The sequence below is a fragment of the Empidonax traillii genome, unplaced genomic scaffold (assembly GCF_003031625.1).
Source record: "Empidonax traillii isolate 1590-97213 ecotype Southwest subspecies unplaced genomic scaffold, ASM303162v1 scaffold230:size732421, whole genome shotgun sequence".
NCBI lineage: Eukaryota > Metazoa > Chordata > Aves > Passeriformes > Tyrannidae > Empidonax > Empidonax traillii.
The window spans coordinates 176,964-204,821 of NW_020955423.1; the positions used below are offsets into that span (position 1 = coordinate 176,964).

At 46.7% G+C, this 27,858-nt stretch overlaps 2 protein-coding genes across 2 annotated transcripts in view; one reads left to right on the forward strand and one right to left on the reverse strand.

Moving 5' to 3' along the window:
• JAM3 (junctional adhesion molecule 3) overlaps nt 1-6,741 on the forward strand; it is a 38,762-nt gene extending 32,021 nt beyond the window's left edge. Inside the window, exon 10 of the transcript XR_003571686.1 lies at nt 6,731-6,741. The gene's annotated coding sequence lies outside the window, so the exon portion shown is untranslated. The remainder of the gene's footprint in view (nt 1-6,730) is intronic.
• Nucleotides 495-27,841, reverse strand: NCAPD3 (non-SMC condensin II complex subunit D3). The gene is made up of 35 exons (XM_027888057.1): nt 27,598-27,841; nt 27,291-27,473; nt 26,757-26,911; nt 26,259-26,421; nt 25,227-25,402; nt 24,951-25,139; nt 24,527-24,588; nt 24,180-24,267; nt 22,722-22,855; nt 21,932-22,004; nt 21,508-21,633; nt 21,097-21,349; nt 20,394-20,456; nt 20,134-20,217; nt 17,536-17,609; nt 16,485-16,619; nt 15,549-15,769; nt 13,821-14,012; nt 13,429-13,526; nt 13,183-13,298; nt 11,710-11,817; nt 11,087-11,198; nt 10,897-11,004; nt 9,372-9,610; nt 8,616-8,697; nt 7,261-7,396; nt 6,792-6,925; nt 6,423-6,622; nt 5,854-5,964; nt 5,260-5,436; nt 4,398-4,540; nt 3,939-4,060; nt 3,753-3,830; nt 695-941; nt 495-606 (listed from the first exon to the last, which is right to left on the reverse strand). Exons 1-35 carry the CDS (start codon nt 27,839-27,841, stop codon nt 495-497), a joined length of 4,938 nt encoding a protein of 1,645 aa, XP_027743858.1.
• Between the last annotated feature and the right edge of the window lie 17 nt (nt 27,842-27,858).

Genomic DNA, 27,858 nt, shown 5'->3' on the forward strand with positions numbered 1-27,858 from the left:
CATACACACAGGAGTTTGTGCAACAAATAAGAGGTGATGTAGCGTGCAATTACCAGATTTAGGGGTGTGGCAGCGACAAGCTGTTTTACCTTTTCATCAAATTAAAGCAACTATTATAAAACCAAGAGGGACCACAAGGGCTCGGGTGAATAAGCCCAGACCCTCACTGCCCTGCAAGCTGTGATAAATGCATTTATTGTGGCAACACTGCACACTCACTTTTTCAAGTGGACAAATTACACATCCTGAGAGCGAAGAGCAAACCCCCCTTTCTGCTGCAGCTCCCCAGCCCTCCACAGTGAGCTCTGTCAGGAGCAGCAGCTTATAATGTGCTAATGCAGGCTTTGTCTGCCCATGTTCTGGGCAGTGCTGTGGAAAAAGCCAGCTAAGAATAGACAGATAAGGAAGGACGTGTGCTCCCAATTTATAATTGCAGAGGGGAAGGTTTCAGGCAAGGCACCGTGGTGATCCTGTGCACGAGCTCAGTGAAAGGCTCATTGTTTCGGTTTCTGGGAGGCTTTGCGGTGGGACCGTCTCGGAGGGGCTTGCTGGCTGCTCCTTCTCCTGGCTGGGGACTCCACGTTCCACTGCCGAGGTGGGGCTGGGCTGGAAGAAGGAAGCAGAACCACCATTTATTTATTTCCAGGCACTCGACCAGCCTTTCCCCCCCCTGCAATTTCCGGGCTGAACTTACGGTTCCTCCGGCGATGGCAAACAGATAATATCAGTTGGCTTATCCTCATCGTCATCCTCTGCAAAGGACACACACATTTTGGTATTTAAAAAAAAAAAAAAGCCACAGGTTTGATCATTTGGGTTTGGTTCCCCCCTCTCCTCCCCAGAGGGGGATCCCAGAGATGACTTGCCTGGAGCCAAACGGGGTGTGTGTGTCAGGCTGATGCGACTGACCCCAGCACCAAAACTCACGTCATCAATGGTCTCTGGAAGAAAACAGAAGTAAAAGAAAGGCAAGAACATATTAACAGTCAGCTTGTGACACAGCCAGAGGGCAAGGCATGCTGTGAAATTTTTAAGTGTCACAGAGTAAGTAAATCCAGTTAATTGCAAACACACACACACACACACACACACATATATATATATATATGTATTTTCAGCCCACCAGACCTCAGTTTCTCCCATCCAGCCTCTGTACTGAGTCTGATGGGCCACTGTGCACATCAGCTTCACACTCCAGCTTTCCTGGGTGGAGGAAATTCCTTAAATAGGGGACGGTGTGCCTCCTTGTCCTGCCCTGGAGGGAGAGCCACACCTCCCACTGAAGCTTTGCCCTCTTTCATAGCAACATGTTCAACCCAGACCAGTTGCTCTGCCTGGTCAAGGCAGGGTCTGGAAACCAGGGGCCCCTGGAAACAGCCAAAGGACCTGAGCATGTTCCATGGGGAGCTGCCTGCAGCCAGACAAGAGGAATCACTTGACAAGGGAGCTGGGTAGAATTTAGCTTGCCTGAATAGGCCCTAGTTGTCAGCTGTCTCTTTCCTGTCATTTATCTCAGGAGAGATGTCACAATATTCAGATTTTACTTAACTCAACGCTCTGTTTTATGCTCATGTTTCCCAGAACCTTTCACAAGGAATTAAGGTAGGAAGTGTTTCATAGGGCAGGAGTTGAAAACTCAGCTAAAAGGACTTTTCTTTACAGCTTTAACTGGGTTTGCTCTTTTAACTCCTGCCCTGTCCTGGAAGGGAATCACTGAAGCTTAAGAGTGGAAATCCAACTTGATCCATCTGCCTTAGCTCTTCTCTGCATCTCTCAGGGATGGCCTGTGTCAGTGTCCTGACTTTATGCAGTGAACAATTTACCTTTGTGTGCCTGAACAATTTACCTTGGTAATGAGACACAGGGGGCAAAGAAAGGGGGGAGCAAAGAAGTATCAAGTAGGGCTTCCCATGCAGTGGGGGAAGGTGGTATCTTCACAACACGTTTATTCATGTGCAATCCCCACTCACCCAGACCCACTTAGGCCATTCTCAGAGTAACAAGCAGGAGATGAGCCCCAAAGACAGAAGGGAAGAGAGAGACAGACAGAACAGCTGAGTAAGGCAAAGAGGAGGCACAGCTGCTCCCAACTTCTCAAGTACAAAAGTGTTTACAAAGAACTGCATCTCCAGTACTTTTAGAACGATCTACCAGAGTAATGGACGTGTTTTATTCTGATTGTCTCTCAGCCCGCGAGACCCAGCGCCACCATACAGATGGCTCCACACACGCCAACTGAAGTGATGATCCTGCTCTGTACAGTTTGTCTCCCTGCTGAAGGACACATGCTGCCTCCAAGCAGAGGAGGGATTCAGCCCTAGTACCACTGCAGATTAACATTTTTTCCTCTTTTTTTTCACCATATGGTGCTTGGGAGAAACAGCCGCGCAGCCTTCCAGAGACGTGGTGCTTGAAGAATTCTGCTCTCTAAAAAACACATCCCCAATTTTTTTTTTTTTTTTTTTTTTTTTTTTGCACTAAGACCGTTGCTTGTTGCTCAGGCAAAAGAGAAACATCAGGGCGGACAACTCTGAGCACAGAGGGAAGAGCAGGATCAGATTTTCCAGTGGATGCACACCACTGGTTCGCTCCTGCCCGCTCACGGCTGTCAGGTATTCCCAGACTGCCTTACTGGCTCTGTCTGCTGTGTGTGTGCAGGGCAGGGGGATGCAGACACAGGCAGAGACAGCTCAGACAGCTCTGTCTGGGAATGCCAGACCCTCCCCACAGCAACCCCCAAAGCCTGATGAGAGCTGACCTGTCACACACCCACTTCATGTGGAGCTCTCCCCGGAGCACGTGAGGGTGTTCATCACACAACTCACACTACAGCAGAGATGCCCTAAAATTGACAGCAAGGAGGGGAATCTCCTGCTGGAACTCAGATCCATTTGTGTTTTACTGTAACTGCCTCCTGTGCTTGCAGGGCTGTCAGAAAGCATTCCAGTAAAACCTGCCTGTGGATGGTCAGGCCCTGTGAGAAGGCAGTTCAGCTGGACATAAGCACAGCAGACAATCCCAATTTGTCCATCAGATTCCTCTCTGTGTATTTTTACTTTCATTTCCACAGCAGTAAGAAAACCAAATCACTCCTTCTCCGGTGCTCAGCTCAGTTCTCTCTCGGCATGGAACATACACACTTGGTTACTGTGCAGGTTGTTAACCCCTTTGGGCAGATCTTTGTGTTCTCCTGCACTTTTTTAACCCTGCTGCCTGCTCCAGAAGCAGGTTGTAGCTCACCCCAGATCCTGTTTGGACAACAGGAACCCCCTTAAAGCTGGAAAGGGCCAGACCTTGAGGATTTCCTTCTGCAGCAGGTTCTGTAACTCAGTCTAAAAATGCTCAGCTCTGCTTCCAGAGCCAAGGAGAGCAAGTGTGCAGTCTTGCACATTTTGGGCAGTGCCAGTAAGGAACCACAACAACATTCCTCCTCAGCACTCCAGAGTCGATGAAGGAAGAGAGGGCTTTGTTACTTCAGCATCCCAAAACACGTTCTCTCCTGCCCTGACCCAAAGCTCTGATACCCTGGGACGTGCACATGGGGACTACTGGACTGTCCCTTCCCATGAAACCACCAGTTTTGGAGTGCTTCTTCTTTACTACAACCCCTTACATAAATCAATAATCCACAGCTACTCCTGGCTGGTTTTCTGAGCCCTCCCTTTAGGGAAGGCTCTGCACTGATACCTCTCTCTCTCTCAGAGAAGGAGCGCTCAGCCCAGTTTGGGAAGGGCTTCCTGGGTTATACTCACGCTCTGGGGTGCTGATGGCACGACCTGCCAAGGCCACCTTGTCTCCAGAGGACTGTCCATTCAGGTTTTGAAAGGACACTAAAAACAACAAGGAAATAATTACGAACAGAAACGCATTCAAGACTCAAGGGCCTAAGTAGAACTGTGTAAAACTGGATCCAGTGCAGTTTGCAGTGATGTTCCTACCATGCTTGCTGCTTGCTGTGCTTGATGCAGCTGATAAACTCCTCCTGGCACACTTCCTGAGCTGCTCTTCCACAGCCTTCTTGGCAGAGTTCAGGATGGCCAGTGTGTTCAGGGATCGTGCCCTAAGGACAAAAACCAGGACAGAAAAACTTCTCACTCTTCTGCTCTGATCCTGTTGGTAATAAATTTGATGAACATCCCCACTTTGAGTCTGTTTTGCCCGTGATGGTGATCAGTCAGTGACCTCTCCCAGCTCTTCACTCACGAATCCTTTGCTGTTTGTTTTCCTCCCATCTGCCCAGTTGCCGAGGGGAGGGAGAGAGTGGTTTTAGTGGGTACCTGGCACCCAGCCAGGGCCAACCCCCTACAAACTGGTGACCTTCAAACCACTCAGGAGTGCACCAGCAAAGCAACAGCCCTGCAGGGCATCATAAGATGGAACAAAGGAGAAACCCATACCTGCGACCCAGGAACTGCTCCTTCAGGGCACCAGCACGAGCTGCAGCCAGCTCAGAAGGCACGGAGGAAGGGACTGATCCAGGAGGCTGAGCAGTGTTATTCTGGCCACCAAGAGGTGCAGCTCCCTCCAAAGATGGAGATGCCTATGCAAAACAGGAGAAGAGATCATATATCAGTGGGTACAAGAGCAGAAAACCCTACAAGACACTTGGACCTGCATGCTGCGTGATGAAGAACTGCCCTTTTGTGTGATGGAGGTAAAGGGGTGCAAGGGAGGAAGAATTTATTGGCCAAAACTTTAACAAGAAGTGAAAAGAAAGTTTTGCTGGGACACACATGTCCTAGTTTAGAGGTCTATATATAGGTGCTCTTCTAAAGTCTGCAGAGAAATGTACTTCCAGGCTAGAAGTCACCTCATCTTAAGGTAGGTATCTAAAATAGTTCAGGACAATTGACTCAAGCACATACTTATTTCTTTACACTGACTTTAAAAGAGGACCTGCATGACGAGGACAGGTGTGAATTTCCACTCTGTAGACACCTAAAGTCAAAGTGAACTCTTTGGCCAGTCCATCACTGTGGGAACAGAGAGCAACTAAGCACAGCCAGTGCCAAATTAGACTTAGTTTTCCCTTTAAATTAAGTTCTTTCTACATTCATCACTTGCTGCTCCTCTTTGCCTAACACGTGTTGATGTTCTGAGCGTATCAGTAACCCTGAAACCAAAGGTCCTGCCAAGAAATGTGAAGAGATATAGCAGAAGGCTTATGGAATGTTCTCATAAGTGATGGAAGAAGGTCCACAGACAGAGTTTGGGGGGTTATGAGCACCCTAATTTCAAGAGAGGAGACCGCACATGCACAGACTTAACAGCACCAACAACCTCTGCCTGCGCTGCCAGGACCTGCTGGTGGCCTGACTCCTCCTCCCTGGCCAGCTGCTCTTCATATTTCCTCATGTCATACTCCAGCTCGGCCGCCAGCCGCTTGTCCGCGGCGAAGATGTCTTTGATTTCGGTTCGGTAATCCTGCATCGTTTCCTGCAGCAACGAGGAACGTTGAAACCCTCTCAGAAATCCCTCCTGATTCCCATTCCCCATTCAGATCACAGCTGCTTAAGGCGCAAAAGGAAATACCAGTTGGTGGAGCAGAGGTGTTTTTAACAGACTAAGAGTTTCAACTCCAATTTGCGCTTCAGAACATAAAAAAGCTTTTCCAGCGTTCAGGCTTTCTACCCACGTTCCACAGAGGAGGCTCACACGTAACACAACCAAGATCCTTATCTAAAATCCCTTCACCTCCTACATTATTTAACACAGTGGCAGTGTCACAACATCATCTGTCTGCTAAATTTCCCTCTAAGAGGGCTGCTCGTTCTGTTACTGGTTGCACATCCAACACACCAACTCAGGAGAGGATTAAAACCCCCAGGCCAGCAGGAAAACATTTCCCCTTACCCGTAGGTAGTTCATCAGGTCCTTAAGAGCTGCCATCCTCTTCTCCTCCATCAGAGACTTCAGTGCTGTGATTACTGGGATGATGTTTTCTATGAGATTCTTCTTCTGAACCTTTTTTTTTTTTTCAACAAGGCACGAACAGTTAGACGACGCAATAAAGGAGAAGCCACTCTGGTTAGATGAATGGCCTAAGTGAGAGGAGCTGTCCCTCCACAGCAAGAGAATTACTGTAATTAAGGCTGCTCTTACTCATGCACAGAGGCTTTTAACCTAAGTGGAGTCTTTTCAGATGCATCACTAAGTCACTCAGTTCTCACACTGAAGGCAAGTTGCCCAAAAGGTGCACCAAAAAAAACATTGTTACGCTCAAATGCTTTGCCAACAACAGAGTTGGGGAGCAAATTCAGCTCAGCACAGCTTCACTGGGCTCTGAGGAAACGCATTTCTCGTCACTCCAGCTCAAAAACAAGCATCCTTCACAAGTTTTCCCTTAATGCTTTGTTTTTACAAGACCCAGAGCTCCCACAGGTGCCCATCCCTCCCGCCACACCAGACCAAGAGCCCTTTACCTGCGAGATGAGCTTTTTCTGTGCCACCTGTACAACAGTACTGGCCACTGTCATCTCGTCTTCATCGGTCTCAAGGTCTTCCTCGGGTTTGGACCTCAGAGTTGAGAGCTTGATTTCTTTGCAGCTGAGGACTGTGAACGTATCTGAGAGCAGCTCATCGGCTTCCACGTCCAGTGGAAGGACCCCATCCACAAAGCAAGCTGGAACACCAGCAGGGAAGAAGTGAGGAGTGAAATAAGAAGTACTTTCCCAGAAGCAGCGGTGACGAGGAAGACAGGAAGATAACACACCTGGGTTATGAGCCTGAGGGGGGCTTTTCTTACAGACACCAGTTCTTTGTTTGCTCAATTTTTTAAAGCCATGCCTTACCTAGGATGCTGTCGCTGATCTTGGTTGTAATGCGGAACCTCTGCTCGTCTGTGAAATGCTCCAGCAGGAAGGTGTAGATTTGCATCCTTTTTTCTCTGTTATCTTTCCCCTTCAGAGAGAAGAGATGCTTCGCCCTGTGGCAGAGCAAGACGTTTTACAAGGGCCCGAGTCACGTTATGCCAGCTCAAGGGAATAATAAGACTTCAAATCAGCGAGGAATATTTGCGTGCCACTTTCAAGACCCATAAGCCTGTTAGGACACCACACAGTCCCACAAATTACACGAAGAATTCCTCCCAGCAGTGTCACAGGGAAGGCAGGACACAATTTAACGCTGTTTCCCCCAGCTGTTTTCAGCCTGTTGCATATGTAATGGGGAACTGACACAAATGCTTTGCTGCCACTGGGAGCTGCGTGGCCAGACAGCCCAAAATTCAGCAGAAATCAGACAGAAATGTGCTCAACTGACCGTGCACTCTGGGGGAACCTGTTGTACTTCCCGTGTTTCTCATAGCTATTGAAGTGGAAGATGCACTCAATGAAGTGTTGGGAGAACATGACTGGGTTCCTCTTCAGTAAGAGATGCGCCAGGCAGAACTCTGTAAGACTGGAAAGGAGGAAAAGAAAGATCTTATCATCTAAAAGCCACCTGTGAAACACAGTACAGGGGCTCTCAAGGCAGGAGGATGGTTTTCCTCTGCCAAGTCTCCCTCAGTACCACATTTAATTCTTGCCCAGCTCCATCTGGGCTGGAACAAGGATATCAAGTTCACTGACTTTCAGTCTTTTCTCATCCAGAAACAGACATTTCCAGCATCCACAACCCTACTTATTCTTGTGGCCATCAAAGTAAACAGAGTCAGAAATAAATCTGAACTTCAATTATTTAAATAACTTACGTTCTGCTGTGGCTGAGGCACAGCAATTAGCAACAAGTTAATCACCAAAGGTCCTGCAAGAGCTGCAAGTCAACCCCAGACCTGAAGAATGTGGTTTTGTCTGGATGCAGTCACTGAATGCAGATGCAAAGAAAGAAGGCTCCCAAAGAAGCAGCACCATGTTCCTGTAGGAACATGATGCTGCAATGTCACCATCTACTGGAAAGACATTTTTAGATATTAAAAACCTCACTGAAGAGAAAAGAAAGTGTCACTGTGCACTAGTAAGTGACAGTAGGTTGATGGTCCTGGAAAAATCCATCTTCAGACTGATTGCTCCAGGCAGAAACAAGCAGCAAGGTATCCAGGCCTCCTCTGCATCCAGCATCCCTCATCCCTGCACAATCTCCCATCCTTGGAGAAACCTGCCCTGCTCATCTCTCAGGTAACAGAGCAGATGGAGACTTTGAAACCTACAGAAACCTCCATAAACATTCACCCAAAGCCAGGGTGCGTAATTCCTGGTGGCAGAAGGCTGAAAAGGCAGGGCATATCATATAAGACAATAAAGAAAATATTTAATCCTAGTCCTGAAAGAAACTCAGCAGTCAAGACAGAGCCTCTCAGAAAACCACAAGAAAGATTTCACAAAGGCTTGTTTCAAAAATTCCTTTTTTTTCTGGAGTCTAAGCAGAGCATGTTTTGAGGACAGCCAAGGACACACAGCTTGCTACTTTGGGACCTTTAAATGACCTGGATAGAGGCTCAACCCCTCCTCTGCTACCACAGAGGATCCTAAAGCCTGAAAAGCTGAGGAAGTGAGGAGATTAATGGGATAATCTGCTCTCTCCCTGGAATTTTTCTTCACATGTGGAGATGCAAGGCTGAGACTGATTTTGAGCACATCTCTGACCTTCTCCTCCACTGTTTCCCAGTTGAGGATTTTACCTGGCGATGTCTGGGACTGGATCCACCAGGACACTGACGAAACGGAAGAAGAGACCATCCTTCCATTTCACGTACTCCTCCTGCCAGAAAATCAGCAGAAAACAAATCATCAGTCAGGAAAACTACATGTGAACCTCCAGACTGTAGTCAGGACAGCATCTGATGGAGCCTACAATGTACATCAGGCAAAGGAAGCAGCTATGAAACCTCATCCAGAGGTAGGCAAAATAAAACCCCAAAACAACGGTGTTTGGGAGGATGTTTCAAGCAGGTTAGCCACTGCAAAAAGTAAAAAAAAAATGAAAACTCTGTTCTCCCACCCAAAGGCAGAGACTGTTTTCAGAGTTTCATGCACTCCAAACCTGCCTTGAGTGACTTCATGTGAACATTGGGAGGGTAAACATCTTGAGCCTCTCAACATTCACATCTCCAGAACAATGAGCAGAGACAGCAGGAGAAAAAGGTGCTGTGGTACCTGCTGTAGTCATTCAGAGAGGAGTGAAGCTGAAGGGAGTTCAAAGAAACCACGACGAGAAAAGAGGTAACCACTGACTAAAAATAACCTCATTATCCAACTTTAAGTGTCGCTGATATGATTTCTGCCTAACCAGCAAAAAAAAAAAAAATAAAAAAGGGAAGTAACAAGAGATACAGTTCAAAGTATTCCTAATTATGTGTAGATTCATGAAGGTACAAGCAATACAGGCACTGGACAGGCTGCCAGGATTCATCCCAGCTCAGACCCTCTCCTTACCTGCAGGAGGTTGGTGAGCAGGATCAGGGTCTGCTTACGGATGAGGGGACTTGGGTCCTTCAGGCACAGGGAAACGTTGGGAATGTATCTGTCCACCATGGATGTGTAACGGATGCACAGGTCACACAGCACAATGATGACGTTATTCCTGACAGCCACGTCCTGGGACACCTCCAGCTCCCGGGCCAGAGGTGCAATGCTGTTCTTTGCCAGCTCCTCATGCTGTAAGCACAGTTTACCTGTGAAACACGACAAGACTGTGAATGTATTCTCCTTCCCAACCACCCCAGCCCAGCTCACTGCCTTCCTTCGAGTCCAAGAGGAGCCAAGAAAGGAATCAGGAAGTAAACAGGGGAATAAACAAGAAACTCATGCTGAAACTTGATGAGCAATCTGCACGATCTCTCAAAGAGATGGTACTTCAAGTTCTTCCAAACTCCCCTTAGACCTATAGAGTGGGTCTCTATGCCAAATTCCCTCCTTCACAGCAAACTATTTCTGTGTACAGGGTATTATTCAAAGCAGCTAAAAAGAACAGCCCCAGCTGTCATAGGCATAGCAGGGAGACACCCACCTCTGAGAGCATCACTGAACCAACTTAAAATAAAATAGCCTGCGTTCTAACATCGCTTCTCCCCGTTTCTAAGCTCTGTACAAAGGTATTAAACTTTCCAAAGCAGTTAAGGAAAGAATAATGCTGTCTATCTCCAACAGAAGAGACTTGTTCCGAACCACAGTGGTATTAAAAAACAGAACTTGCACTTGGTATTCTTCATAATCCTGGGGGTACAGATTGACTAGGCTTCTCCTCACTCTTGTTGGGGAGAACAAGTAACCATGTACAGTCATGCTGCTCTAAACTACATCAAAAGCACCAAGTTTTCTTCACCCTCTGTTGGGTATCTTACAGGCAAGATGATCCTTCAGCCAGACAGCAGCCAGCTCCGAGCACAAGGACAGCACAGTGCTGAAGGACATTGCTAATTATTGATCACTATTAATGCATTAACCACCTGGAGAAGCAGTCACAGAGCTGGCAGGGTTTTTATGGCTTGCCCAATTTGTTACCATGGATATTTGCATTGCTAAAAGCTGCGAGCTGAGGTAATGCAAACAGAGCACTGTGGATATCTGTCACAGCTGACACAGAATTATTTAGCAAAAGACCTCGGAGTTCATCCTGTCCAACCTGTGACCACCCTGTCCCCCAGCCCAGGGCACTGAGTGCCACATCCAGTCATTCCTTGGACATCTCCAAGGATGAGGACTCCACAACCTCCCTGGGCAGCCCATTCCAACATTTAATAACCATTTCTGTGAAGAAATTCGTCCTGATGTCCAACCTGAACTTTGAAGCTATTCCCTCTCATCCTACACTTGTTACCTGGGAGCAGAGCCTGACCACCACCTGGCTCCCAACTCCTTTCAGGAAGTTGGAGAGTAAAAAAGTCCTTCCTGAGCCTCCTTTTCTCCAGGATTTTGGGCAGAACTTCCCCAGAAAGGCTGAGTGCAGGGGGACACTTACCCAGAGCGATGAAGGCATGGGCCCTGACCACGGAAGGCATGGTTGAGCCTCTGAACTGGGACAGCGGCTGAAAACCCGCACTCTCCTCACTATCCAGAGATTTAGCCACTGGAAAAGAGCAGGCCAGGAATGAAAACAGGGTAAAGTGCCTGTAAACACAGAGCTGAAGGCAGCAAGGGGAGTGCCTCACATTGGTCCTTGTCGACAGAAGCCAGGATGGACTGAACCAGAAGGAAGGTGTGTTCGCCCACTCTGGCTGGGCACTGCTGGGCAGCGTGCCCCAGGAGGAGGAGGTGTCTCACCTGCACAGATAAAGCACCACTGCAGTCAAAAGGCAACGGCTGAGCTGCAAATTAAGTCAGCAGGAGTCTGTACTTCTCCAAAAAAACAAGTTTCCTCAGTCCTTTCAAGAAGGCAGTGGCTGAACAGAAGGTGAGGCTTTGAAACAGAAGTCCTGGGTGGGTGTGTTTGATATGCTCTAACCCCCCACACTTCTAATAATACTGAAATACTCCTCAAAGCACTCCATGCCTTTTACAGACTTGTTTCCTAAACAGCTCATCTAAGAAGTTGGAGTGGAAAAGCAAAGAAAAAAAAAAATTTTATTAAAAACACATGGGGTATCACATCCTTAAAGCAACTGCTGACATGTAAAGCTGTTGCATGCTCCCAGGCTCATAAATACATGATTTCATTACACACACAAGGCATGCACATTCCCATTATCCCAGTTATTGGCATGAACTTTCAGGAACACCAATTCCAAGTACACCTACATCCTTTGAATAATCTGTGAAGGGGAACCAAACTTACCAAGAGATCTTCTTGCAGCTGCTTTGCTCCATCCTCTTTGAGGACTATATTCGAAATATAGCTCTCACAGGTGGATACTAAATCTCCAAACACCTGGTTGAGCAGCTCCTGTTCCATAATTAAACAAAATTAATTCAGCACTTAATTAATTAAACAAAAGGCAGCAGTAATATCTGTCCACACATGAATCCCTAATATCAAAGTCCTTATATGCTTTTAATAATCTAGATCCTATTAAAGTCAATCTGACGGTGCCTTAGAGCTTTAAAATTCTTCCTGCACATCAAGGGATGTGTGCAAGTGTCAAAATACCTTGGAAAATCTGGCTTTTAATGATCCACAGGTCTAAGTTTACTTCATTATAGAAATCACAGAGACTTAAACAAAAAGGATTTAGGCGACTGTTTCATGTACACTCAACACATTCGAGGTGTCTGTGTGAATTTTTAGATGTTGCTTGGAAAGTGCAGCTCCATGACAGTGAAAACACGATGTTTCACTTCCAAGGGATGGAAGGGAAATGGAAAAAGCTTGTCTAAATTGTCTGCTAGATTGTGACACACATCACAGTATCAGCTAGGTTGGAAAAGATCTGAGATCGAGTCCAAGCTCTGCCCCAGCCCCACCTTGTCACCCAGACCATGGCACTGAGTGACAAGTCTAGTCTGATCTTAAACCAGTCTGATCTCCAGGGCTGGTGACTCCACCACCTCTCAACCCTCGAGTTGTTTTCCATCTTATTCCCTCTCCCTTTTCTGGGAAGGGGAGTGATAGAGAGGCTGGGTGGTGTCCAGACAAGGTCAACCCACTACAAAGAGAAATATAAAACACACACAAAGAGATATCATTAGAGACAGAGACCTGCATCAGTTTTAGCTTCTTTGCAACTGTGCTGTGGCTGAGATCTCTGTTTTACCAGCAAAATATGGCTTAACATCCCACTGTGGGAGCAGGGCAAAGCTAAGGCATAAAACAAATGGGGCAGAAAAAGGTTATGTGCAAGTTATTAACTCCCTGTTTAGTCCCATGGAAGAGATCTAGAAAATATGTGTATGTCCAGCAGCTCTGCTATAGAATAGTCAGAGATTAGGGTATAAATCTATGGCTTCAGACTGGACCAAGACTGAGAAATAGTTGCTATAATAAAACCACAGCAACAGGTCTCCTTTAGGAGTTCTGTGAACTCGGACAGAAAGCAAAAGCAAGATATTTAGAGGTGTGTGGGGAGATACTCTGGAAGAAAGAAGATTTCTTACAAGTCCATCCTTAGCTACAGGATGTTCTCCAGCACAACTGCAGCAAAGCAAGTCGGAGTTGAGCAGAACAGGCTTGAGATGATGAAGTCAGATCCTCTTTTTTAGAACTAATCAACCCACAAACTGGAAACAGAAGCTGCCTCCAAGACACAGCCCCCCCTGTGTGGGGAACAAGCTATTTTAAAAGGCTATTTTAATAAGTTATTTCAAGCCACACCTGAGCCTTCTCTGACACACATGCAAACCCACGGCAGAGCTTCTGCAGGGTCTCCACAGCAGGGCTCATCACCTCCAAGGGCCACTGAAACTCCTTCAGCCAGCACTTGATATTGTCTGGAAAGGAGACCACACATAAAATGAGCACTTTTTAAGCTTATCAAGTGCTTACACATAGCAGAAATAATTTCTGGGAGGGGAGGCAGGAAGCCTCCCTTCCCCTCTGCAGCCCCTCAGGGCCACTCACCAATCAGCCTCTCGCAGGTGTTTTTTGGGAGGTGCTTTGCCACGTGCCCGATGGCACACAGGACGTGTCTGGTGATAACAGCGCTCGTGTTCTGCTGCCTGGAAAACAGGGGAGCAGCCAAACCAACGTGAACAGCAGCTGAGGAAACAAACCACAGCTGAAGAGTCCTTTCATCTGGGACATGCATTATTAAGGCAGAGCTGTCAAACCCAATGAAAGCTCAGAAAGCTTGAGGAAAGAGTTGGTTACTGCACGAATCTCGGGGCCATTTGTTGCCTCCCAGCTGCAGAACCCACAGCCTGAAGAAAGACACAAAGTGCTCCCTTGTTTTGCTCCTCCTCTTCACTCCCACCTCCTTCCCACAGACCAGAGTTTCAAGTGCACACACAAACCTGCCCACACTGTCCCAGGACTCAATGACCTCCGAATAATCCATCCTGGGTGAAGAACTTGTCACCTCAGCAAGCAGCATCCAAGCTGCCACAGCACGTTCCGTTTCCACGTGGGACAGGAGGTTACGGATGAAAGTGGGGGTGAACTTGTTCTGCTGGGACCAGGTGCTGAAAGCTCTGCTCAAGTAACCACTACAGAGAAGAAAGAAGAGTAAATTAGATGAGGAATAAACAAAGCAGTTGGTAAAACCCACGAAAAATCCCACATCCCTGTCCAGGAAATGCTGGGCAATAAAACAAAGCTGCTGTCACTTGGCATTCCCATTATTCACACTCAGAATTTACACATTTAATATGCATTTTTAGTCTTCTAGTTCAAAAGCCTGACCCACTCCAGTCCTGGCATCCTTGAATGAATGTAGTGCTGTGGGGCAGGAAGACAGAAGGTCCAAGTGGTGCCTCGACACAGCAAGAAAATATAATTTCAGCCATTTGTAACACAGACTTTCCAGCAGTTGTTATTTAATACCCAAAATAGAATGGCCTGGGTTGGAAAGGACCTTGAAGATCATCTCATTCCAACACCTTGCCATGGGGAAGGACATCTTCCACTGGTTGTTCAGAGCTCCATCCAACCTGGCCTTGAACACTTCCAGGGACAATGGGACAGAAAAGTCATCTTAAGGTGCCATACCCTGCTAATTTTTTTGGTTAGCCCTAATTATTTGCTTCATGTTGGAAGAGCTGGCAGGTACTCTAAGGTCAGGAAGAAGAAGGTGCCATGAATCTGCAAACTCTGTTACAAAATAGCCCAAATTAGAACATTGACAGTCCCCCGGATTGGCACAGCAGCACCACCAGTATCTCATTTTCTATTTCTGAGCTATTATGCCCTGTTGACTAATAAACATACAGCTGTCTTTAATCAATGTTGTGTCCTTGTCATACTGTGTGTCATCCCATTTCTCCTGCTTCTTCCCACAGCATTCTGCAAAAGGCAGAATAATTCGATTTGTCATAAGACAAGTAACATATTGTACATAAGAATTAATACAAGGTGATGTTCTTGCTTTATATATCCTCTCTCACTTCTGTCAGAGGAACACCTCCATTTGAGTTGAATATTCATGTGCTACCAATGCATGCAGAACAGGCTGTAACCAACACTCAAGTCCAGGGAGAGAGAGCACAGGTAACAAGAGCAGCAAGTGAAAAACACTTGACACAAAGGAAAACTGAACCCTCCTCACCACCTGCCAGCCTGTCCATGCTCAACAGCTCCTCTGTCCCAGGAACTGGCAGAGCACCACAAGCACCTCAACGTGCTAGTTTCCATCCCTAGCAGTAACACGAACTTCCCCTCGTTCTTTCAAGCAGGGAATTTAAATTGCTTAAAAGAAATCCCCGGGAAATTGAGTTTCTTGTCCTTGCACAACAGACAGCACGTGCATTTTAACAGTGTGTCAACTGTGATACCTAATAATCTGTGGCCACACAGGGGATGAGAGCACAAACTCATATTCTTATCTTAGCCCTCCAGTCAAGAGGCAATTTCTTTCTGTAAAGGAAAAGTTGTGTGTTCTGGCAGGATTAAAAAAGTTAAACAAGTCTGGATTTTGTTCCTGAATGTTAATATAGTGAAGGCAATAAAAGCATCCCATATACATTGGACAAAAGGGTATTTCAGAAGAGCCATCAGGGTCCACAATGAAGGAAGAATGCTCTTACTTCAGCTCCTGGCATTCTGAAGACAAGAGGGTGAGCAGATCCCACGCCAGCCCCTGCTTCACATCATCACTCCTGAACTTCTGGTAAGGTTTTATATGTTGCAACAAGAGCTGATCAAGGTACTCCAAGGCCTTTTCTTGGACAGAGCTTTCTGCATCCATCACAACAGGCACCACTCCATTTAACCAGGCCTTCTGCACTAGAACATTGCTGTGCTGAGACTGAGAGAAACACACAAATTAGAAGCATTTTTAAAGCATTAGAGGATCCTATAGACCAGCAAAGGCCTTCAGTTCCTGCTACCAACTTTGAATTTTAATGAACCCCAGCACCGCAATGTGACAGCAGGTGGGACAAATGAACTTGTGTCTCCTCAACATCACAAGATATTTGATCATATCTATGATAAATACCTGGTGCTTCTGCTAAAGTACTGCAATACTTTGTTTTTAACTCTGTAAAGAATTATAACAGCATTGGAATAAGGCTCTACAGCAGATGATTTAACACTAAAAAAAAAAGAGCTTTGCTTAATATAAACCCTGTGCTCCAAGCCTGAGTTACAGACCCTTTGTGAATAAATAGAAAAGAAAGAAAAATATAGCAGTGCTATCATCTACACATTACATCTGAAAGTGATTCAGGGTTTTTTTTTTCGTAACTTGAGAAGGCCAGCAACATAAACATTTTCCCCATGACACATAAATCAACAGCCAGAAGAATCAGTGCTCCCAACAGTTGGAAGCGTTCTCCATAAATCACAAGTAGGTACCAGGATGAGTCATGACTTCCGAGTCAAAAGGGAACGAAGAAAATCAGAACAGAGTCATGAAATGCACTTCACTGAATGAAGAACTGATTGGTCTGGATCCTCCTCCTTTTAACCCCCAGTTTGCCCGTCTCGGTGTGCATCGGGATTCCCGGTTTTTCCCTCACCAGGAGGAGCTCAGTGATGGATTGCAGGGACTGTTTCCTCACGGACACGGCGGGGTCCCGGCACCGCTCCTGGAGGGGCAGCAAATCCTCTGCAGAGCAAGGGGTCACCTCGTGCTTCAGGATGCCCGTGAGGACCTGCAAGTCAAACCAGCAGCAGAGCTCTGTCGGGAGCACAGGCCACCGGGGGCTGAGTGGCAAATCAAAAACACAATCTACCCCCTGCCAACTTTTAACTGGAGATCCATCTCGCCGAGAGCGGAACAGCGCATTAACAATTCATGAGTGCCGGGCACAACCAGATGTGAAAATGAAACAGGGAAACATCATTTCACTCGTTCCTGTTTTGTAACAGCGCTCGGATGAAGGTGGATTTCACAATTTCACCCTGAAAATAACACGTCTCTTGTATGAGCCACGGTTTTTACCCGGTAATAAGGGAGAGGGGAGTTATTTTTATTTTTAATCAAAAAGCATCAAAACAAGAACTGTGAAGCCTTAACTGGGAAGCTCAAATCAGTGTGTGAACTGAGGGGGAAGAGCTGGAATGAAGAGGACTAACAGAGGAAGGCAGGCAGCAGCAGACACCTATTTTTTAAAACAAGGAAATTTCCATTGAAGCATCTCTTTAAAAGCTACGACCTCATTAAAAAAAATGAGCAACAGGCAAAGCTACACACAGAGGCTGGATATAACCTAATCCCTTTGCTAACAAGGTCAAAACAAACTAAGCAGCTAATATGCTTCAGTTTATGAGGAAGTGTCTTAATTGAAATGCCTATTGACATTTGACAAGAGCCTCTCTTTGCAAATGACGGAATAACAGACTGTCAGCAAGAGCATCAGAAAAATTTCCATCATTATGCCTGCATTATTTACTTATCAGGAGCTAGTAAACAAGATCTTTAGGGCCTAGAGGAACTCTGCAGGGAAAGCAGGAAGCTACAAGTGGGCAAAGTGACAGAGTTTGCCACAGAACCATGGCCTGATTATTTATATACATGACATTTTGGGTAATCACTGAGAACAGGGAAGGATGTAAAAAGCACTGTACCTGGAGAGCAGATTTCCTCACGTTGGTTTTCTCATCTCCAGCTCTCTCTCTCAGCATGGCCATAACTTCTTTTTCTATCCAAAACCAGGAAAAAAAAGAAATTAGCCACATCACCCTTTAGAATTACAGAATCCCAGGATGGTTTGGGTTGGAAGGGCTTCCACTTGAAAAACGTGTCTTAATGTACCACCAAAGAAAACGAAAAACCAAATTACTCAATTCACTATAAATCTGGAGTTTCTGACCTCTTTATTTGCCTGCATAAAAGAGGTTGGGTTGCCCTCACAGGCTGAAAGCTCCTCAGATGAATCATGCACAGCTCCAACAAAAGCCAGTGGCACAGGTAACCTGTGGGAAGGGCAGGTGGAGGGCAGAGCACAGGCAAATGGAAACAACACAGAGCCAAAATAGGTTTACACGGAGCTGAGAACACCCACAACCTTCTGGGAGTTCTGCCTCAGAGCTCCACACAGTACCAGGAATTCACATATGAACTGCTGTGTTCTACAGAGGGGCACTTACTCTGCTTATGAATTCCTTGAGGCTGCAGAATGGCAGCTCCAAGGAACCACTCCAGAGTCTACAAGGAAGCCAGAACACATCTCTCCTCCCTGAATGCCAAGTCAGGGCTCAAATTTTACTTTCCACAGCCCTATTCACATTTATTTCTGCATGTTGTCAGAAAAGAATACATCATCAAGCTGATGGCTTCCTAAATGGCACACAACTGAATGCACAGAGCCACAATTAATTATTTCTTCCCTTCTGAATCACCGGACTATTTGACTGGACATAATGACTTAAAACATTTTACCAGTGCTTTCAAGGTTTCTATTTATTGCTATTTGCTAGGTTTCTCACAGCATTAAGTTAGATTTCCCAAATATATGCCAAATTTGGAGATCTGTTAGAGAGATTCATATGGACATCCACACTGTTGCTATTAAGAAATAGGATTAGTCACAGGGAACTAATCAAAACTAGTTTAAAAATAAATTTTTATCAAAGGAAGCAAAGGGACTTTGATCTGGGCTTTCTTAAAGGGCAGTTAACTGCAGTTCCATCTTCCCCCTGCCTGAGAGCAGCTGGACACAAAGGGCACACACAGAACTTTTTCATGGCAAGATTTTTCCATGAAAATAGTCCAGTCTTGTGAAGGTGACCAAATCTGCTAAAATAATCACACTTTGACATTGATTTTACTCAGAGTGACTTGGAAAAGAGAAAGAAAAAAAAATAGCAAAACCAACAAAAAAAAACCCCAAGTTCTAAATGGCTGAGAACTCTCTGGGGAGGACAATGATTGTTTCCTTTGGGCAGAGGGAATTCTGCAGTGCACACCTGACCTTGCAGTTTATCCCCACCCTTCTTATCTTTGCCCTTGAGCATTTAGCACGTTCTGACTACCCCCAGCCAAGATTTATTTCTCTTCTAAAATATGAGAGCTGTTTGGTCTTCAGAGAAGTGCAAAATTAGCACAGGCATAAGCCAAGCACAAGCGTGTGCCAGACAGCTTCGCTAATGCACCTTGACTGCCTGAATTTCAGTATCCTCTTGAGCTCCAGACAGTCTTTTTTTTTTTTTTTTCATTCAAGCCTTTTCTTAATTTGTTTTGCCAAGTGCCAAGTGTATGCTCAGCTGGGTATCAGATACAAAACCAGGCATCCTCTGGCACGAGGAGTCTGCAGCTAAGCAGGGAATACACAATACTTTGAGTGGCCTGGAGGACTTTTCTATCTGAGAGAGCAGATTAACCAAATTTATCAGTGGACTGTTTTTCAAAAGGGAGGCTTTCAATGGAGAAGATTGGAGCCTGGCTCCTGGAGATAGGGAGGGAGATCCCCATGCGAGACGTGGAACAAAGACACGACTGCAGGATGTGAACCGAGCAGGGAATTGAATTGTCAGCAGTTCAAGGGAGGTGAGCAGCAAGAACTGAGGGCAGAGATACCGGCAGGGGCCTAAAGGTTAGGAAGAAAAGCTCTTACACGCAAGAGGAGAAGAAAGGGAGAGATTTAAAGAAGGAACGTCGCGGCCACAAAAGCCAACTTACATGCTGATTTCATGCTATCAACAAATTAGACCCAGCCTGCCATGCTGCATCAGGACATTTAATGTGACACTTCGCTTTCAACTCAATACCTGATGCTGCAGAGAAATGAATCCCTCCCTACAGAACACTGCTACTCTAAGGTGCTGTGCCTTGTGCAGCAAAATATATTAGCTCTTTGTGCACTGGAGCAAGAGATTTAATTACCCTGAAATTTATGGAGCTCCAAGTATTATATCCCACATCAATTACCATCCTTTTTGGGAAGAATAAATTACCTGCTTTTCAACAAGTGTTGCCACCACATTAGTAAGAACGAACATCAGTATTTCAAGATTAAAACGTATTTTTCAGACTGGATGGCAAGAGTATTTCTTTATGGCTGGCATTTCCAGCCCCTCCATCACCTATAAGTGTCTTTTAACAGCTCTACAGAAAGCTCTCCCCACTTCCTCTGAGAAATGGACAACACATGCACTTCAGAAAGTCTAATTTCAATTAAGGCTTTGGATGGTTATCTGAAAAGACTGGATTAATTTTTGACATACCCTCAAGCACAGCGGTATTGCCGCTATCTGTCAGCTCAGTACTTCTGAAAGCAGGTAAGGCCTTCTGTGGATGGTTGGACACAGCTGAAAGATAAAAGTTAAAGACTCGTAAAGGCATATGTTCACCCAGCAAGGAGGTTCAGTGTTAAACAGAGAGCCCTCCTGCATGCCCTAGGTTTAACAGATATTTAACAGAGTATTTTTAGGGAGTGGCATGCCAAAAAACCCCTCAGACTTAGTGGAAAAGAATGACTCTATACCTTCAGCACTGACTCTCCCATTGGCAGTGTTTGTGTTTGCCTCCAGCACTGTATGGACAGAGGCTGCCAAGAAAAGAAACAGAAAAAAAAAAAAAAATCAAACCAGTTGTTTTAATTCCAGATATTCTGTCATTCCAGATTTTTTTCAGGCAAGTAATCTAACCGTGGGATGCTCTGTGCATACTTCTGAGTGGTGCCATCTGGCCTTTTACCACACCTGAGGGAGCTGGGAATGCCAGTCACGAACAGAACAACTTAGCAGAAGCAAAAGGCAACTCAAGATTTAATCAGTTGTCAGGCAAGAATGAACCGCCTTTTTTTTTTTTTTTACCTCCAATGAGCAATTTCAGTTGCCTGTAAACATCCTTCAAAGGGACCTCACAGAGGAATCTCTTTAGAAGTGATACAGGAGAATAAGTCCCTTCCAAATATAAGGTTTCACGAGTAGTAAGACTCATCTGTTGCTTCTCATTACGACACAATACATAAGGATACTACGTGCCAATTTTTAAGTGCCTGACAACTCCTACCTCCCAGCAATTATTCCCCCAGGAAGTTCAAGAATTATTTTCTCTTTGTAATGTGACTCTTGGGGATGGTCCCGTGCAGGGCCAGGCAGGAGCTGGACTCGATCCTTGCAGGTCCCTTTTAACTCTGCATATTCTGTGATTCTGCCATTCTGTGATGCATCCACAGCACTTACAGCTCTGCACTAAGTCCCGGATGCTCTCCAGGGTAGCAGCAGACTTCATCTCCAGGCAGTGGGCAAGGCTGCTCAGAGCTTTGCTCCGGACCGCGGGGGCTTTGTCCGAGCACGGGCCGAACACCATGACCTGCACTAAGAACTTGTGCTTCAGAAACCTCTGGTGATCCAGGGGCAAGGAGTCATCCAGGCTCCTCTCTGGCACATCCAGCAAAGCTAAGGCCACGTCAAGAGCAAACACTCTGTAGGAAGTCTGTGGGAAGGAAAAGCACAGGAGGTGCTCTGTTAATGTAAGCAAAGGCGCAGGCACTGCCTGCTCGCTCTACCTGCCTTTGGGTGCCAGCACTAGCACTGCTGTTCAGCGCTGACATCGAACCTTTCATCTTCAGAACATCAAGGAGATGCACTTACTTTGCTAAGGAGTGAGAATTTATACAGCCAAGCGATGAATTCAGCGAACTCCACACGAGGCAGTTTGTTCAGCAGAGTCACCAGGGCCTGTGCAGCGTACGTGCGATAATCAGCCTTGTCTGGGACCTGAAAGACGAGGGCAGTGGCATGGTGTGACATTTCAGTGCTCTGCTCTAGAAGCCAGAAAGGCATTTCAGGGCTTAAGGTAAGTATTTTTTTTTTTTATTTAATGAGGTGATATGGTCACATTCATCAACGGCTGGGAGAACAGTCACAGCTCTCTGGGTCACTACTTCACTATAACATCCATTCATTCCTTACAAAACGTTGTGAAAACAGATTTCCTAATTATTACAGATACTACAGACACTCCAGTGCATCCACACGAGTTCTCCAGCTCAAGAAGCAATAAAGCCTGGCATACCTTGACACAGATATGTTGCAGTAACGTTCGAAGAAGACGAAATACAGCTTCTTTCAGCTCATCTACCAGGGAACTGCACAGCAGAAAGAGAAGCAGATTTTAATAAAGCTGGTTTATAACAGAAGAAAAATCAAGACAAGGATATTCCTTTTGGAATGCCTTTGAAAGGGCAGGAAAAGTGGGCATTCTGGAATCATGAGTGCTAGTGAAGCAGGATGTGATCAGAGAATCACATTCACATTAACCTGCCTTTGCAGGCAGAAAACATTTCTTCCAATACCCTTCCACAAGTAAACAACAACAGAAAAAAAAAAAAGCTTCTTTGTTCTCAATCTACTTTTATATGTTGTCTGGGAATCTCTGCACAAACTACACTTTCCAACCACATGGATCCCCAACAGGGGGAATAATAAACATAGGCAAAACATATCATTAAGTAGGAGAAAGCAAAGAACTAAGGAGAAATGAGCTCCATGCTAATCTTTCATTTCCTTTACAATTCTCTATAGTAAAACACAAGACCTGAAAAACTGACACAAAGCAAAACACAGACGTTGGGTCCCTTCCACTCACTGCCACTCTCCTGTCAGACAGCGCCTTCTTCCCCCTCTGCCACCAAGTTGAGCAAATTCCCATTACAGACATTTTAACTAAACCTCATTTGCACAAACAACTTCAAAGCCAGCGCCAGCTTGCCTCATCCCTTTATCAACTCAACAGCAAAGTGAAGGCAGGAGAAGAAAAGAGCAGCCACAGCCAGGAAGGGCAGTGCCAGAGCTCTGTACATCACCTGATGAATTTTACAGCCCGATTCCTGGCACTGGTCACCGCTGATGTGATGGGAAGGACTTCGTATTTGGAACCGAAAGAACTTTTCACCATCAGAATGACATAGAGCATTTGATAGAAGACATAGTGAAGAGCCTGGAAAGGAAAGGTTATTTTCAGGTTTGTTTCTGTGGATAAGCCTTCTGAAATAATTACTAGGTAATTCTGAACCAAACAAACTTCGATCCAAACAATAGCACATGTTAAAGTGTGACTCCTGGCAGAATCATTCCAAGAGGACCTGTTCATTAACGCACACAACATCCTTCCTGGCTGTCATAATCTCATGTAAGTTCAGTAAAGCCTAAGAAGGCTTCCTGAAAGCATCAACAGATCCTCTCTAAAGCTGTGGACTTTAATTCCCCAGAATCACGTGGAATTTGAGTAAATTCATTGGGTTTTGCCCAGAAGACATCTTAAACTAAATGCCTGTTTTTACCACCATGTGCACTTGAACTTCTGAAGTGTTCTCCCTGCCACACTCTTGGGAACACAGTTTTGCCTCAATATCCTGACAATTTCTGAGCAAACAGGAGAGGCAGGGAAGGTGAGGCAGGTCTGGGAAGGGAGGCAACTACACCTTCCTGCCACCACAAATGCCAACAGCTCCAAAAAGCTCCTGCTGCGCTGAGAAACTAAGCAGAACCACGCTGGCCTAAGGCTGCTAAAGCTGGGCAGGCGCTCAGCAATGCATCAGGTTAGTGTGTACTAAGCTGCAGCCTTTCCTAACCAGACAGCTGTTAATACCCAGCCTTGGTGGCCCAGAACTAGCCCAGGTGGGTTCACACAGACTCACAGACACAGAGCCCGGTCACACCCACACTCCAGAAGCCCCATCTCCACAGCAGAAGCACTCAGAAGTGGGGCACGACCCAGACTGCTTGGACTTCAACCAAATAAAAATGTAAAGCTGCAGACAGGTTTCTGGTAGAACTGGCTGGTCCATGATCACAGACTATGCCCTGAACGAGAACCAGCCCTGCACATAACACAGCCCCATCATGCTCCAGCGCTGCACAGCCCAAACCCCACACACGCTGCCAGGCGGTGCTGGAGCTCCATCTAGCAGGGAATGACAACATTCCAGGCAAATGCTGGAACCTGGAATTCTATTCTTTAAGACACAGGTCTAACGCTACTGCAGCTATGCCTCTGTTCTCGATTCATTTGCCACGAGAGTCACTGGAGCACGGAATTCACCGCACGCAAACGCATCAGCAAACAAGCCGAAGGGAATAAGGACTGGGGTGGAAAAAAACATCTTTCCTCTCCCCCAGCAAAGGCCTGCACATGCACAAAAAGGAAAACTGATGTGAAAAGCAAAAATAACCATGTAAGCAAAAATAACATACAGGAAAAAAGAAAGCACTCCTTTTCAATACTGCTGTGAGGATGTAAAAGATGTTGTTTTAACTTGTACCTTATCTTCTGTACTGTGGAGAGGGGAACACAGTGAGTACAGTCCATAGTAGGCCAGCTCAGGAATGTTCTTGGCTTCATTAACATCCCTAGGAAAAAAGGCAGAGAAATGTCTCTCCCTCTCAAGAGAAACAGTTACTACAACTATTACAATTAACAGAACTCATTGACTGGAAAACATTCAATATTCACAAGATGCTGTTTGCTCTTAGTAGGTGGAACATGTTATAATTATCTTCAGCAAAAGAATTCATCACTTTCATTTCCATATAAACAGAACAATAACACAAGCACTGAGGGCTTCACTTGTTCACAGCATCGTATAAATATTAAGAATCATTTGCTCACATTGCTGATGAAAACTGGAACTCGTGCACCTCTGGCTCAAAGTTTGCCATTTCCACAAAGACCTGCCAGGGAACAAAGCCAAGCTGAGCTCATTCATCCTTGGAAGTGTCCAAGGCCAGGCTGGACGGGGCTTGGAGCAACCTGGGATAGTGGGAGGTGTCCCTGCCCATGGCAGGGGGGAGGAACTGGATGAGCTTTAAGGTCCCTTTCAACCCAACCCAAGACTTATGATTCTGTGAACAAAACAGCTGGCACCAGCCAGCAAGTCTAAGCCTGAGTCAGACACGGAGCAGACAGTCCACTTCCAGATTTCCACTGACAACTCAGGGACTTGTCAAAGGAAGGCAGGGCTGCCACCCCTCCATGTGGAGTGCTCTGCATTATGTTAGGGGGCATAAGGTTCCTCAAGTTGAACCTTTATTACCTTCAGGCAGCTCTGAAAACAATGAGGCTTCTCTTTTAGGGAGAACTTGGGTAGAAGCTTCAAGAAGTTTTTCAAAAGAAGGAAGACTGCATTGCGGATTTGAAGAAGATCTTGTGTTGAAAAGTAAACATGTTCATCGTTTTCTTCCTCCTCCTCCTCCTCTTCCTCCTCTTCCAATCTCTCTTCCATCTACACAGGTAGAAAAGAGAAACATCTAGCTAACAATTTGCTTATTAACAGCAATTTATATCTGAAGAGATTACACAAACATCTTACACTGGAGTTGTTGTTCCTGCGCCGTTTTCCTTTCTTTCTATTCTGTCCTGGATTGCTCTGAGAGCTTTGAGAATGCGTCTTTTTTCTTCCCCTCAGTTCTTGAGGCCAACACTTTGTCAGGGTGTGAAGGCACTTATCAAACATCACCTCATGGAACAGCTGGTTACCGATACTGCCTGCTCACAAAAGACAACATCAGTCCTCTGGCAGACAAAACACAGAGAACACCAAATCACCCAGGCAACATGGCCCATCCCTGGAAGTGTCCAAGGCCAAGTTGGACAGGGTTTGGAGCAATCTGGGCTAGTGGAAGGTGGCCCATGGCAGGGGGGTGGGACTGGATGAGCTTTAAGGTCCCTTCCAACCCAAGGCCGCCTGTAACTCTATGATCTCTCCACAGGTGTTGTCCTAGAGCCTAACAAAGCTCAAGAGAAGAACAAAGAACTGTCTGAACAAAGCCCAAGTGCACCAGGATTGACGTGTCATCAGCACTGACATTCTGCACTAGGATCACCAGCTGGCTGACCCCTTCCAGATGAATAGCAGTAAATCTTCAGAGCGTGCCTCAGCCTTGAATACAAAGAGATCCTGCTGTGAACCGACCTGCTGGAAAATCTCACCTGCTGCTTACTTTAAACTCATATTTTTTGTTATCACAAACAAGCCCATCCAAACCTGCCGCACAGCGAAATCCTCTCCAGCGACAGAGCAGGAACAGGATATTGTTGTCAGACCAGAGGGATCTGTGTGGTCCCAGCTCTGTGCACTGTGCAGGTTGTCCTGTCAACCTTGTCACGGGATACAGATCTGGACTGAGGCCATCAGAGCACTCTGTTACAGGAGGCCAAGCTGCCACCAGACTGTAACACTCACCACTCACCCCACGACTCAGCTTGGCCCCTGAGGATTTCAGGGACAGCAGGTAAACGGTGCCAACACCATCACCTGCTCCACCTGGGATCCTTAGAAACATTCAGACCTTGCCTGAATGATGCTTCATCCAGCAATAAAGAGGCCCATCCCGTGGCTCACCTGGGATCTCCAGCAGCAGGAAGTACAGCCCAGCTGCGTGCAGACCATAAACCCTCTGCTGTGCATCTGCTCTCTTGTCCTGCCCCGCGTGCACAAAGTGGTGGAGCACGGCCACCAGAGCCTGGTGGGACAGGCTGCTCTCGGCAAGCACGGTCCAGATATTCTGAGGCAAAACAGGCAAAGGGCAGTGAGAAACCCCATACCAACACAGCTGTCCAAAATTAGCCCTTATTCAGATTTTGAACAGCCGTCACTGCGACCAACTCCCTATAAATTACATATTTTAAAATAAGTCTTAATAATAGTTAATAAGATGTTTAATTATAAATATATTACTAAAACTTGGGAGTAGCTTCTCTCTGAAGCATTCCAACACATAGTACAAGAATTGTTTGGGGCAGTCTTGGAGTATTTTGCCAATTTCAAGGCAGGACAGAGGTGATAAGCAGAAAATGAGGGGGGCTGGCTCTGTGCTCAGCAGACACCAGGTGGTCTCACCTCTCTGTTCTCCGAGTCCTCAGCAGCAAACGGTGACAGAGCACTGTACAGGCTGGTAAAGTTGTCGAGCCCGTCGTCCGTAATCTTTTCTGCTATACAGGAATCCAGAGGCTCGGTGTCCGTGAAATCCAGATCCCACACCGTGTTCACCCACACTGAGAGAAAAAAAAAAGAGTTTATAAGCGCCAAGCACGACGTTTCTCCAAGACACGTGTTCCCACCCCAAGTACCGCTCCGAAATAAACATGGAATAGACCGAACCCAGCGCGACACCGTCAGTTTCAGCAGGGAGCGCATCCCAATGCCTGGAGTCACCCGCACTCCGGGACCGGCACAGCGATCGGAACCGGGACCAAGACAGAGAGAGACCGGGAGATGGAAACAGAGACACCAGGACTGGGACAGGGACCGAGAGATGGAAACAGAGACACCAGGACCGGGACCGGGACCGTGAAACTGAGAGATCCTGTCACAGAGCGGAACAGAGACCGCGACGAGAGATCAGGACCCGGACCCAGACCGAGAGACCTGGACCGGGACAGAGACCGAGACCAGAACCAAGACAGAGAGAGCGAGAGACTTGAACCGAAACAGGAAGACCGAGAGATCGGGACAGAGACTGAGCCCAGCAGATCGTCCGGGACTGAGAGAGAGAGATGCGAACAGAGACCGAGACTGGCACCGGGACAGAGCGCGGGACCGGGACCGGGAGAGTCCCTGTGAGACACCGGGACCGAGAATGAGAGAAGAGACAACGAGATCGGAACAGAGACCAAAACCAGGACACACAGGCAAGGAGACAGACAGACAGACAGACAGAAAGACAGACAGAGCCCCGCACCCGCCGCCAGGTCCCGCAGCTGCCACGGCCCGAGCGCCGCCCGCAGCGGCTCGGCCGCCATCCCGCCTTTCCCGGGCAGGATACGAACGCTCCAACCGCGGTCCCGCCCGCGGCCGCAGCCAATGGCGGTGGCGGCGCTGCCCCGGAAGGAGCGGGGCGGGCCCCGGCCCCGGCCCCGGCCCCGGCCCGGGCGTGGCGGTGGGTGCGCGGTGGGAGCTGCGGTGCGCGGGTCCCCCCCCGGCATCGCTGCCGCATTGCGGC